This window comes from Procambarus clarkii, chromosome 18 (genome assembly GCF_040958095.1).
Source record: "Procambarus clarkii isolate CNS0578487 chromosome 18, FALCON_Pclarkii_2.0, whole genome shotgun sequence".
Classification (NCBI taxonomy): domain Eukaryota; kingdom Metazoa; phylum Arthropoda; class Malacostraca; order Decapoda; family Cambaridae; genus Procambarus; species Procambarus clarkii.
The window spans coordinates 11,880,863-11,895,852 of NC_091167.1; the positions used below are offsets into that span (position 1 = coordinate 11,880,863).

The 14,990-nt window shown below is 40.7% G+C and overlaps 1 protein-coding gene across 1 annotated transcript in view; it reads right to left on the reverse strand.

The window, feature by feature from the left end:
• Positions 1–1,175: 1,175 nt before the first annotated feature.
• wfs1 (wolframin ER transmembrane glycoprotein wfs1) overlaps positions 1,176–14,990 on the reverse strand; it is a 97,497-nt gene continuing 83,682 nt past the window's right edge. The window contains exons 5-6 of the mRNA XM_045736908.2: positions 13,312–13,414; positions 1,176–6,551 (exon numbers count right to left, since the gene is read on the reverse strand). Coding sequence (XP_045592864.1) covers positions 4,617–6,551; positions 13,312–13,414 — 2,038 coding nt within the window. The 3' untranslated portion in view covers positions 1,176–4,616. The remainder of the gene's footprint in view (positions 6,552–13,311; positions 13,415–14,990) is intronic.

A 14,990-nucleotide genomic window follows, 5' to 3' on the forward strand; every position in this document is an offset into this window, starting at 1 on the left:
AGGGAGAAACCGTCAGGAGGCGCAGAATCAAAAGGGAGGAGATCAAAGTATTTGCCCCACGAAGCAGGACCAAACAAGGCTTGACACGCATCAGTATGGGAAGGAATCGAGTAAATGCGGCCGTGTCGAGGACGGCGTTGAGAACCCCCAGAGAGAGGGGGGTTAAAAGGCGCAGTAGTCACAACTAGAGACTGAGCCGTGCCAGGGGACGAGGTGGTCACTACTGAGGGCTTGGGGTTCGACTCAACCACAGAGGAGAAGGGGAGCCGAGGGGAGCAGTCAGGAGTCAAAGGATGAGCAAGGTCAGGGCCCAATGCAGTGGGGGCTACAGGGCCCGGTCTTCCAACACTGTCCGACTCGGGGGCTTGGTCGCCCACCCCACGAGCCTGAGAAGATAAAAAGAGGAACAGAATTAGACATAAGGACGAATAGAAAAACATTCATTCACGAATGTGCCTCCATACCCACCATGGAGCCACAATTAGAGGCCGGACACCCAACAAGAAGCTATCGCCGATCAAGCCGGGGCCCCCAAGGGGTGCGTCGTGAGTATACGCCTCACAAACGCCACCTTAATTAAGAACCGTCAGTCCGTCGAGATCGGGTTCAGTGACGAAAGGGGGATTGACAATAAAAGGTCCCCCTCGCTCCAGACGTTGGGTACTACAATTCTACGGGTGCAAGAGTATGCCTCCCCAAGCACCTGGGCGTCAAAATAGAAGAAGTCCAAAAAAAATAACCAAAACAAGCAAAAGGTCGGCAAGAAACGACAAGCAGATAGGAGAAGAGGGGGAGAAAAACGAAACAGAAGGAAAAGGAAAAGTGATCCGGCACAATTGAAGAAGAAAGCAGCTGGAGCATAAGGCCCAAAAGGACAGAGGACTGTCCCATGGAGCATCACGCTCCGGCAACCGACCACCAAGCCCCCTCACGGCGCCAACGGGCCGGATGGGGAGGAGGGAGGGACTTGCTGGGTAGGCTCAGCTCCCATATGAAGGAGCATACAGGCATATACAGGTCTCCAGACCTTTACATGTCCTAAAAATTTTCTGTAACCATAACTTTTCATTAAGGTTTTGCTTGAACCCATTAGCTTTGCTATGTGATTTACAGTACTTTTGTATCAAAAAATAATTTTTTGTTAAACTATTTTTGGGTTATATAAAAGTCACCCATATTCTTTCCACTTTATTACATCATGACTAGTTTGTGTTAAGATGAAGCGGGTGCGAGCCATGAGGCTTGTTGGGTGAAACATGGTGTAATTAAATGTATATACAGGTATAATAAAAATATAAGATATTTAATATAAATTTGAACTATGCGGGATTTGATTAGTGTTCTGAGGATTAATGAAAGCAAAAAATGGTCGTCTTTTCAGTGTACAGCCTTTGTCTTCTCTTATCAATTTCAAACTACTTATAATGAATTGTGCTTACCTTATAAATCCAAAATAAAAAAAATAAAATAGTAGGTTTATGGTCAATATAGGAAAAACACCATTTTACAGTTTCAATCAAATATCTAAAGTCAATGTTCACAGGGTAATTACTTTTTATGGCTATATTGCAACTATTGATACAAGATACAATAAGCTTTTAACTAGTGTATATTATTCTATATAAACTTTCTTTTATCAAAACATACAAACTTGCTATTGTGTCACTGTACAAAAATACAAGTAGCCTCCTGTAATTGTAATCCTAATCCTTTACAAAATAACTTAAATAGTTTCCAAGCTACTTAGCCACAGCCATAAGACATTTCAGTACCAACCCTCAGTTACTTCATTATCTCATCTTAAAGAACTACACCTCTCTATGTTATGAAGCCCATCCAAACAGTGTCACAACGGACAGAAAATGATGTACTAAACTGCCCTGAACCTAACCTAACCGAACAACCCTCTCACACACAGAAAACATGAATGTTTGTGAACCACTGTGATTTATAGTACATCATATTTTGTTCACTGAGGATTTTGACATTAAAATGCGATGTATTGTTCGAAAGGACAGGTTGGTTTGTGTGCCACTCGATAATAATTATAAATTAGTAATGGTAATGTCTTCTCACAGACATAAGATAAAAACCCACAAAAAAAAAGTAATCAAATTAATCGTTGAGCTGAAAGTCTCATTCCAATCGCACACTCAGACCTAGATGAAGCAGTCAGGAGAGTGCGAAAGACTTGGTGTAGATTCCTTTCATAAATTTCACATATACGCAGGTGTGGGTTTTTATCCTAAATAATGATAAACTTATAAAACACTTATTTCATAACCATAAGACCACTTCCTACATAAAAAGACCTTGTTCTCCACAAAGACAAAGTTATGAAGGACTAGAAATTTCCTACCATGATTTAACCATAAAAATATAGTGCACACACACCTGACTGGAAAGAATTGCCAGGCAAGGCAGTAAATGAGATATATGCCAAATCCTGTGAAATATACAATGCAGGCACAAAAAACATTTATACCAAATGACAGATGCAGAATCAGGTTCAACAGACATTGTGCGAGGGGTCAGAGAAGAAAAGACAAGAAAATGGGTTCAATATATGAAGAGGCCATAACCCTCAAACATACCAGCACAAAAACAAGATTCAAACACACTGTAATGAGGAGAGAGCGGCAGAAAGTAACTTGGAAAAAGGGGTAGCAGACAAATGTAAAACAGACCCAGTCCTATACTGTAAATTCATTACAAGTAAGCTCCATGTAAATGATAAAAATCCAGAGATTGAGAATGGGGGAACAGATTCAGTGAAAAAGAAATGTGCAAAATACTAAGTGAACAGTTCCAAAGCATGTTTATGCAAAATAAAGTTTTCAGAGAACCAGACAATGCTAATTCAAGAGAACACCACAATATCCTACATCCTTTATTGGGTCCTACATTTATTGGGCTTCCCTTCACCTTCACTGAAGCACTACAGCATTGTAGTAAGTTTCACCACCACCACTGTTTGTTGTGATAAAAGACGGCGAGGTGCCAGAGTGAGAGGTGCACACAACTGCTCATTATGAATGCCCAGAGCTAACTGAGGCTACCAGGTGTGCGCCTCTGGGAAGCCGAGATACCCCCCGACATGTACCTGGCACCAGCTTGTCACTCATGTCACCCACACAATTATATCGTTCTTTTAATACCATAAGTACACATTGCCTTGAGCAGGGTTACCCACACTTTTGTCGAGTACTGTATATGGAAAAAGGCAAAAATAGTTCCTATCTACAAAAATGGTAGAAGTGAAGACCCTCTAATTATAGACCCATATCAATAATAAGTGTGATAGTCAAACCAATAGAAAAAGTTAACCAAATGTACTATACCAGGAGAGAAATGATATAATAACAATATGATTTTTGATCAGGAATATCCTGTGTAACAAATTTACTTAGCTTCAAATCATAGAGCCACAGAAATTCTACAGGAAAGATGAAGTTAGGTTGACTGTTTATCTGGCCTTAAAAAAAGCTTTTGACAGTCTCACACAAGAGGTTGTTATGGAAACGAACATGCTGGAGGGGCGACAGAGAAATTGCTGACATGGATAAAAAAATATCCATTGTCTACATAAATGATCTACCAGAAGGAATACAGAAATATATAATCTTGTTTGTGGATGATGCTAAGTTGCTAAGGAAGATAAGAGACTGATGATTGTCATGCCCTGAAAAATGACCTAGACCAGGGTCATATTGTCACATTTGCACCAAATAGCAAATGGAATTCAATGAGAATAAATGCCATATTATGGAATGTGGAAAATATGTATAAATGCACAATATGGAATGTGCAAAAATAGGCCACACACAACCTACAAACTCTGTGGAAAGGAATTAACCAACAAAGAAAGATTTAGGGGTGGTTCTGAATAACAGACTGTCACCAGAGGAACACAAAGGACATTGTGCAAGGTGCATATGATAGCTTCACTTTCCAACTTCAAAACTGCTTTTAAAATACTAAAGAAAATGTTCACAACTTTTGTGAGACCAAAATTGGAATATGCAGTTGTTGTATTGTGCCCATATCTCAATAAGTACATAAATAAACTGGAAAAGGTGCTACAAAAAAGGCTTCCGGAACTGAAAAACAAGAGTTACGAGGAAAGACTAGAGGCGCTAAATACCAGTAAGCCAAAACTAGAAGATGGAAGAGAGATGATGTGATCACCACTTACAAAAAAAAAATAACAGGAATCAACCAAATTAACAAAGAGGAAGTCCTGAAACCAGCAACTTCAAAAACAAGAAGACACAGATTCAAGCTAAGGAAACAAGGGTGCCAAAAAAATATTAGGAAGTTTTCTTTTGCAAATAGTGGTAGACAGAACAAGTTCAGTGAGGTGATGGTGGAGGCCAAAACTGTCAGAAGTTTCAAAGCATTATACGACAAAAAGTACTGGGAAGACGGGACACCACGAGCACCATCCTGTAACTACACTTAGGTAATTACAGTTAATATGGGATGGAAAAATAATGGGTTGCTAAGCCTTTAACACCCTTCTTTCTCAATAGGAGAAAGATACATATATTACTTTTTTCTCTGGACAAATGCATCCCAGACTCATGAAAGTTGGGCAATGAAAATATGCACAATATTTACATTGTTAATGTTGGTCCAAGAAAGAAATTAAATATAAATGTAGGGACAGCCCATATATTAGAATTAATCTGTCGATTTATTTTCTGTACACCACCAAGCTTTGATTTGCATTCAACACACTTAATAGAGGATAACTGCAACTTTGGGCGATGAGAACCAATTCCCTCTGACAGAGCACCAACAAATTCCACCTGATCACCTATGTTTAACTTGAGAATAAAGTCTTGGAATGTACTGTCTGCATGGAGACTAACTTGAGAACCTTCATTACCAAATTTCCAATATGAGGAGCTCATCGCTACTGTAATATCAAAGTCATATTCATTCCAGTTTTCTAGTGTGCATGCATTAGATCCTAAAACACGATGCAGCAACCGACAGCGCTCAATAGCAGTTGTAACATCTTTGCTCACTGGACAAGGAGGTAATTTTTTACCAAAATAACACTTCATAAGATCGACAATGACTGCAGGTAATCTAGAAAAAACCCTCTGGGGTAAGTTGTATACGCTGACAATGTTTACTTGAGCAACAGACCCCTGCCATTTTACCAATGTTTCCAATAGAGGTAGACAACCATGCACTGTAGCAGCAGCAGTTGAGTCTTTCGAAGGAACACACACATTCTTGTAATTCTCCCACTTTAAAATTGAATGTTTTGATGGTGGAGACTGTACAAATAGGCTTGGGTGCAGTAAAGCCAATAACATTACCCCAACCACCATCCACTTACAAACAACAATAAAGTTTGGCAACCAACGTGTCAGTACCCATACAAGTAAGACGACACTGAAAAAAATGAGCATCAGAGCTTGATAATCCATTCCAATGTATAAACCAAGGCAAGCACAAAGAAGAGCAGGTCCTCCTAACAGCATGAAGGGAGTAAAAGTAGGCAAGAAGATCAATGCACACCATCCAGCAATAGGGTACAAAATATCCATTGGCATGGTCACCTTCTGGTATGCAATTAGAGCCAAATGGCACCACACGACACTGACCAGGTGTGGTGAGAGACGAGTAACACCGTGGCACACTGCCATACCAAGCTGAATAACAAACCACAACACATGTAGCATTGGCCCCACTCCAAAGTGTAACTTTAATTTCCACAATACATTAATGTGGTTTTCTGCAAGGATGTATTCTAAGCCTGTTCCTCTAGATACAGAGACCAGCCAATGGCCCACATATCCATGAACACTCGGGGTCATGGCTGATATGTAAACTACTAAAGACAAAAAGTGCCATCCACTCAGCCTTTCTGGAACTAGGGCAAATGTTATTACTGCACACATACATATCACAGGTAAAAACATAATCATGAGTTTGGGAGACGTTAATGGAACTGTACCAAGATAAAAAAATACAGCCACACCCGTGGCAACATATGGCTTCCAGCACCTAGCTTTAAATTTGCCTTCAGCTCTATTGATATCAAGCTCGGGACAATAATGAGAAAATACTAGTGACCAAATGTGAAAACTAATAAACCTCTTTCTGTTAATTAACATATGGACTGAAGACACTATCATTACTATTAGAGATATGCATGACACAAGAAGTGGCAACACAACTGCTGCACGTTCTGCCCCAAACAATGACATTAAGCTGCCAAGCAAAAATATTACCAGTCCACTTATTATGGGGGTAAAATATCCTAAACATTTTTTAACATAATTAGTCAGCACAACACCTAAGAAATGTATGTAGCTTTGGTAAATCCTCTCAAGGGTTCTATATGGCCAATGTATTGCCTGTAAGAGATACGAAGTGTATGGAGAAGGTGCAGTTAGGTTGATGAAGTAATGAAGTGGTGGCACTCGTCCCTGGCAGTAGAGCACCGACCCTGATACAACATGCTCCTCAGAAAATCTTTCTCCACCATAGCGTTCTTCCAAGGTGCAACAATCTTCAGGTTGCTGATGGTTCTGTAAGGAAATCATTGAAATCATCAGGACATTTCATTTCTTTATCTCTATAAGCTGCATCACTCACTTGTGGCTCTGTATGAGGATGATATTTCGTTATAAAGACAACAGTAAAGGTCATTCATACTACCCAGATACATTCACAAATTCATACGGTGAAGCAGATATTGTAGTCGATGCATACAGTGGTACCTCGGAATACGAGTGTCCCTGTATGCAAGTTTTTCGGAATATGAGCCGGATTTCCTCGGAAAATGTGTCTCGGAAGGCGAGGGTTACCTCGGAACGCGAGTTTGTTGATATGCGTTCAGGCCGACCTAGCGCGTGGTGGTACGGCGATCGTCGCCCCTCCGCCCCTCAGTTTAGCATTGTCTCCCGCTCAGTGACTATCCCACATCAATTCTTTACCCGGATTTTCAGTGTTTTGTTGGATTTTTGGTCATTTGACTATACAATTTGTTGTTATAAATCTCGCCATGGGTCCCAAGAAAGCCCATGTGAGGATGACAATAGAGGAGAAACAAAAGATCATTTGGAAGCATGAGAACAGTACACGTGTTATTGAACTTTGTAGGCAGTACAACAAAGCCACATCAACAATATGCACTATCTTGAGGTTATCTTGAGATGATTTTTTCTGGGCTTTTAGTGTCCCCGCGGCCCGGTCCTCGACCAGGCCTCCACCCCCAGGAAGCAGCCCGTGACAGCTGACTAACACCCAGGTACCTATTTTACTGCTAGGTAACAGGGGCACAGGGCGAAAGAAACTCTGCCCATTGTTTCTCGCTGGCGCGTGGGATCGACCCCAGGACCACAGGATCACAAGTCCAGTGTGCTGTCCGCTCGGCCGACTGGCTCCCTATATACTTAAGTATATATACTTAAGTATATATACTTAAGAAGACTTAAGAAGTCTTATACTTATACTATACTTAAGAAGAAAAATGAGACGAGTGCTAAAGTGGCAAAAGGCATAAGAACAATGACGAAACAAAGACCACAAATACTTGAAGTAGAAAAGTTGTTATTAATTTGGATACACGACAAGGGATTAAGGGGTGATAGTGTTTCGGAGGCCATCATTTGTGAGAAAGCCAGGGTATTACACGAAGACCTTCTAAAGAAAACCCCTGCAACGAGTGATGCAGATACGAAAGAGTTTAAGGCAAGCAGGGGCTGGTTTGAAAAATTTAGAAGAAGTGGTATCCATAGTGTTGCGAGGCATGGGGAGGCTGCCAGCTCAGACAAACCAGCTGCTGGACGATTTATTGAGGAATTTAAAGAGTTTGCAGAGGCTGAGGGATACCTACCACAACAAGTGTTTAATTATGATGAGGCAGGACTGTTCTGGAAAAGAATGCCTAAGAGGACATACTCTACCAAGGAGGAAAACTCCTTGCCCAGACACAAGCCTATGAAAGATAGGTTTACGCTTGTGTTGTGTTCAAATGCGAGTGGCGATTTGAAAATTAAACCCTTGCTAGTGTATCATTCTGAAAATCCAAGGGTTTTCAAACAGTATAAAGTGCAGAAAACCCATTTGTGTGTGATGTGGAAGGCTAATAAAAAAGCATGGGTGACTAGACTTATTTTTTCGGAGTGGGTGAATGAAGTGGTGTGCCCTGCCATAGAAAAATATCTGCAGGAGAAACATTTGCCACTCACAGCCGTGCTTCTCCTCGACAATGCTCCAACAAATCATCTTCCATTCCACAATTAACAATTAACAAATCATCTTGGAAGATGATTTGTTGCCCAGATACAATAAATTCCTCACAGTTAAATTCCTTCCTCCTAACACCACTCCTCTAATTCAGCCTATGGACCAGAAAATCATAGCGAATTTTAAGAAACTTTATGAAAGGGCACTTTTCCGGAAATGTTTTGAAGTGACTGAAGCCACAAACCTCACCCTCAAGGAGTTCTGGAAACACCATTTTAACAATTGTAGTGCTTTAAAACTCGTTGACAAAGCCTGGCAATTAGTGACTCAAAGAACCCTGATCTCTGGCTGGAGAAAATTGTGGCCTGAATGTGAGAGAACTAGACTTTGAGGGGTTTGAGCCTGTAAATGATGCGCCTATTGTTGACGAAATTGTTACTCTGGGCCGGCAAATGGGCTTGGAATTGGATGATGATGATGGGGAGGAGTTGGTGGAAGAACACGGCGAAGAACTGACCACCGAAGAACTCCAAGCCCTTCAACAGGAACAGCAAGACAACGCAGCTGATGATTCTACAGTGGAGGAGGATGAGGCAGTAGCGAATGTCCCTTCTGCAGTAAATTTGGAAGGTGTGTCAGATGTGGGAAGAGATTCAAACAATTGTTGAAAAGACTCACCCAGAGAAAGCTGTAGTAGGCCACTGCCTTAATCTTTTCAATGACAATGTGATGCCTCACTACAGAGACAGCTTGCGAAGAAGGGAAAAGCAAGCTTCCATGGACAGATTTGTGGTGAGAAAATCAAGCAGTGAGTTACAACCAGGACTTAGTGGCACTCAGATAAAACGTGCCAGGGAGGGCACACCAGAAAGGTCCTCACTGCCTGATGTGATAATGGAAGGGGACTCCCCTTCCAAACAGTAACTCCTCTCCTCCTCCCCCCTCCTCATCATCTTCCATACGCATACAGCATTCAATAGCAAAGTAAGTAATAACTTGAACATAGTTTTGTAGGTTTATTTTGATGAATTAGGTATAAAAATTTAGTTTGATGTGGGGTTTTTGGGGTAGTCAGGAACGGATTAATTCATTTCCCATTATTTCTTATGGGGAAATTAGCTTCGGAATACGAGCCGTCCCCAGGAACAGATTAAACTCTTAAACCGTGGTACCCCTGTACATCCAAATATGCATTAACACAATACATGCCATATCACTATTTACACTTAATTACTAGAGAAATAAATATTGTATATCAAATGTTTTCTCTAAAGTGGAGGAAGATGGGGGAGAATTGACAACTTTAGGATGGCATCCACACCTCGGAGCAAGTGAGGTGGACCCCAGCACCTCAGCCTCCAAAACCAACTGAACTGGCACTGGTGTGTACTGTATTCCAAACGAGGTTGCATGGGAGGTGCCAGCAAACAATGCTTGGAAACCAGTCACAACATAATATATGGAGAGGAAGAGATTGCTAAATTAATACAGTACAACCTCGATTCAACGTACCCCGATTCAACGAATCTCCGGCTAGTTCGCACACTTTTTAGGTTGGAATTACTCACCCGGTTCGATGAACAGTGGTTCGCCGAAGCAGGGGGTGTTCGGATTTGCTTACGATGTTGAGACGAGTTCACAGACTGGTAGAAAACTTTCCTATTCTATCACAGATTACAATTAATAATTCACTTATATGACAAGTTTGATCACACAAGTGGACCGTACAAGTGGTCCACAAGCTTATGATGTTGGGATAGAGTTCACAGAGTGGTGGAAAACTGTCTCATTCCATCACAGATTACAATTAATAATTCCTTCAAAAGAAAAGTTGGATCACACAAGTGGACCACACAACAAGTGAAGCATATGAACCAAACACCAGCCAGAATGGTCCATACAACAAGTGAAGCATATGAACCAAACACCAGTCAGAGTGGACCATACAACAAGTGAACCATATGAACCAAACACCAGTCAGAGTGGTCCACACAACAAGTGAACCATATGAACCAAACACCAGTCAGAGTGGTCCACACAAGTGAACGACTGAATTTCAATGATTTTCGTTCACTGATTTGTGGCACACGTATCTTTGTAAATTAATAGCTAGCTAGCTGTGTTGAAATCTTCTTATATACATTTTTTGTGATGAAACAAGATGAGTGAGGGTGGACAGATAAGGGAATACTGTACAGTAAACCTCACTTTACAGTGAGGTTTCACTCACTTTCGTCTGTGTCGTCATAGTTCAGTGACCCATGACTCTGAACTTTTAAGATTAATAAATTTATTTCTAAAACTGGTGTTTTAGTAACTCTTTATTATCCTAATTAAACTAAACTAAATAAAACCAAAAATAAACTGTAATGATAGATATCTGCTATTTGAGAAATTATTCACGTTATTGGCAGCACAACTCGAGCGCGAGTGGATGGGTCTAGTCTGTGTGCACACAATACCATGCGCGTGTTGTTTGATTTTGTCGCCACAGTTCAGTGACCTACGGCTTCGAAAAAAATTAATAAATCAGTTCTAAAGTAAGTATTTTTTATAGCACATATTAGTGTAATAATGTTGCTAAACTAAATATATAATTTGATGTAAATCCAATATTTGAGAGGAATGTTACTGGATCTGGCCTAAACACCAGCCTACTGTAGGGTGTATAGACCTAGTCTGCGTTCGTACAGTAGGCACCCAGTGACCCTAGCTTTGTCTGCGATTGACGTATTTATCCGCCGGAGGAAGAATAATTGTGGAATTTACCATTTTTTTTACTACAGCTGTATTGTTATACAACAAAATGTCTCAGGGGCTTACTAATAATGCCAAGAATGAAGCAATATTTTGCAAGAACTAGAAGCAGAAAATCAACCAGCACGAGCACAGCCGTACCCCAGCACGAGCACAGCCGTACCCCAGCACGAGCACAGCCGTACCCCAGCACGAGCACAGCCGTACCCAGCACGAGCACAGCCGTACCCAGCACGAGCACAACCGTACCCCAGCACGAGCACAGCCGTACCCAGCACGAGCACAGCCGTACCCAGCACGAGCACAGCCGTACCCCAGCACGAGCACAGCCGTACCCCAGCACGAGTACAGCCGTACCCCAGCACGAGCACAGCCGTACCCATAAAATAAGGGCAAGAGCTACGAGGAGAGGTTGGAAGCATTAAACATGCCAAAACTAGAAGACAGAAGAAAAAGAGGTGATATGATCACTACATACAAAATAGTAACAGGAATTGATAAAATCGACAGGGAAGATTTCCTGAGACCTGGGACTTCAAGAACAAGAGGTCATAGATTTAAACTAGCTAAACACAGATGCCGAAGAAATGTAAGAAAATTCACCTTCGCAAATAGAGTGGTAGACGGTTGGAACAAGTTAAGTGAGAAGGTGGTGGAGGCCAAGACCGTCAGTAGTTTCAAAGCGTTATATGACAAAGAGTGCTGGGAAGACGAGACACCACGAGCGTAGCTCTCATCCTGTAACTACACTTAGGTAATTACACTTAGGTAATTACCCAGCACGAGCACAGCCGTACCCAGCACGAGCACAGCTGTACCGAGCACTGGTAAGAACATCGAGTGTGGAGTGTACAATTAAAATAAGTGTTAAATTTAAGTACATAGTGTTAGTGTTCAAATTAAGGTTGCAGTACAGAAATTTTAGTGTACAATAGTTTTCATAAACTGTATTGTAGTACTCAACATACAGCAGAACTACTTATCAATACAGTGCTAACGGCATAATACAGTACTGTATGTACTTACTGTACAGCATTCACAACTCCATGAGACATCAAGATGGACATAACTCCAACAATAAGGTAAGTAACAACTGTAACAGAGTATTTTTTAGTAGAGTAGTAATATATAGGTACAGTATATAATATGATAATGCATTTTTATTGTTTACAAGGAAAAAAAGACACCGACGCAAATGTCTCTTGAAGGTCACCTCTAGCAACAAATCCAACGCTCCAACGCACCGGGGTTGGTCCCGTATAGTGCGCTGAATCTAGGTTGCACTGTAATTTATTTCAAATCTGAGGAGGAAGGCAAATAAAAAAGAAAAACAAACTTCACATTCATTAGTAGAAAATTTGGAGCAGCATGGCCGCAAATCCCTCACGGATAACATTTATGAGTACCCATTTCTTAATACTACTACGGTATTAAAAATCACTAAGCAGGTATCCTTATAATGTCTGCTAAACTATCGGTGACAACGGGGAAATGAAATCCAGCCCTTTATGCCCTACCTCCTAGCCAGTTTATAATTGCCCCTCATTAACCCTCACAAAAATAACATTATCATCACACTGGTACAGTACAAGTGTTGAACTGATAAAGAACCAATACCTACACCCAAGACAGGTTCCAAGGCCTACATAAAACTGAAGGTAATGCCAGCGCTGGCTGACTCAGCTCCTATGGTAGTAACTTCAGCTACCTTCAGGACTATGGTAACCAAGGGCATCAACTGAGCAGCACTAGCGGAGATAACCCTGAAATAAAGCCGCTAGTAGATAGCAGCAGACTACTAAACAAAGCCATGAAAATAAGTGGTCAAACATCAATAAAACACAGAGGATAAAGAAGCCCTATGTGTTGTGTGAAGAAGTGTTTCAAAATGATAAATCAAAACTTATCTTGGCGGCCATTGTTATGGTGTAAGTACTGTATCAAGGTAAAGTCCAAGGAGCTTAATCAGGGATGAACGCATATGAGTTAACATGTGCTACGTATTCCAAAAACTAATATCACCACCATCCAACTTCTGGTAAGTTGAGCATTGGTTTCAAGATGGTGTTCTGAGAAACATGAATGATGTGGGTCATAAAGCACACCACTTAAAACTCATTGTTTCTGAGTCAGTTTTCCTTGTGTTGAACACTACTGCCTACAGTAGCCAAGGCATTAACAGGAAACAGCAGACTTGACAAAAAAGTCAAGAAACTGATAATAGAACTAGATGAAAAGTTGAGTACGCAAAAGTTGAGCACAAATAGTATCAAAATTTGTACACTGATAATCTGGTGGAGACAGTTTGTCTTATCTTATTGACTCTGATTATTCTCTCACCTGCTTTACAGTTTCCACGTCATCATTCTCGACACCTGCTAGAACTTCCCGGATCTTGCTTGCCAGGCCACTGCTACTGATAACATCATTTCCATCACTTACACTGTAAAAGGTAAATACAAATAAATATTTAAAGTAACTGCATAGTATTATACCGTATTTCTCTACCAAAATCACATGAAAAAATTTAATACTAGTTTCAAGTTTACTGCATCACAAATCCAGATTACAACTTCAACAGATGCATTTTCATGCCTTTTTCAAATGTGTACACACGAGAAACCAGCGTCTTTTACTGGTCACTGTACAGAGCATGAGCTGAGAAAGTAATGGTGCAAGGAGTGTCTCGCAGGATCAACCTTTTTTATTGTGTTCTGCCAGTTTTATTTGATTTGCTGTCACAGACCAGTATCAGATACGGTATATATCCAAGTTTCTACTTCCTGAACCCATAATTTACATGATATTCCATTAGACCTTATTTCATAATATGATTTCTCTATTGCAACATTTAAGACAAGACTTTTCCAAACCTCCATATAGAACATCTGCATTTTGACATCCATCCATAATATGGTAAAGGAATTTCTATTAATCCTATAGCCAATGTGAAGCAGCTTGCACATTATTATGTCTTGGTAACCCACTGTCTTGCACCTTGGCTGCTAACTTGGCCTTCCTTTCCCATCTTTCATTGGGGGAAATAGGTAAGGTAGGGTCAGGGAGCCCAGGTCTCCACCTTGACTGCTAGGGTCTGCCTTAAACTTTCTAGTGGGGAGCATTGGATTGGAGAATCTGCTCGACTCCTGAACCTCTAAGGAATGAAAAATTGCATTACGCTTGGCAATGATTTGACTGTGTTAAGGGACACGGTAATTATCAAAAGGCTGCTCCATGTCAGGAAAACTATTCAACACTACCTGTGTTGCAGGATATTAACAAAATCCTAAATATCACTCAGGATGCAAATACAAGAGCAAAACGACTAGACAAAATTAAATTGATATGATATACATATACAGTGGTACCTCGCATAACGATCGCCCCAAAAGACGAACATTTTGGGTAACGAACGGCCCGATCGGCGTCAAATCGTCCCATATGACGAACGCTGGTTTGAGTAACGTCAACACCACAAGGTGGGGTCGCGCTGCTTCTTGCACATTCTTAGACGCCTCCGACGATGCACATAAATTATGTTGTTCTTGTTTAAAGATGCTAATGATGCTGGGATATAAAAGGGTGACTGCTGAGATGTTGCAAAGCATGGACATTTTTGTAGGAAAAAAGAAATGAAATGTCTGATATACAACAAATGTCAAAAAGGTTTGTTCGGTGTTTGGCAGGTAAGCTGCTCCATTATAACAATCTTTCTTTGTTTCAAATGTGTTCCATTTGTTTTGTATTTGTCATTTATGCCTCAATAATGGAGAAGCCTACCTTACATACACTGAATAAACCACTATGACATTTTCCTTTCTTTAAATGTGTTTAATATTTATTTTTCATTTGTCTTATAGCAAAATGTTCGTTCGGTGGTCTACAGGTCTGCTGCTCCATGTTTCTTAAATAAAAAAAAAAAACGAAAAATAAAAACTGTTGAAACAATTTGAAAAATGGACAAATGCCATAAAGGTTCGTTCAGTGTTTGTCGGGTAGGCTGCTCCATTATTGAGACG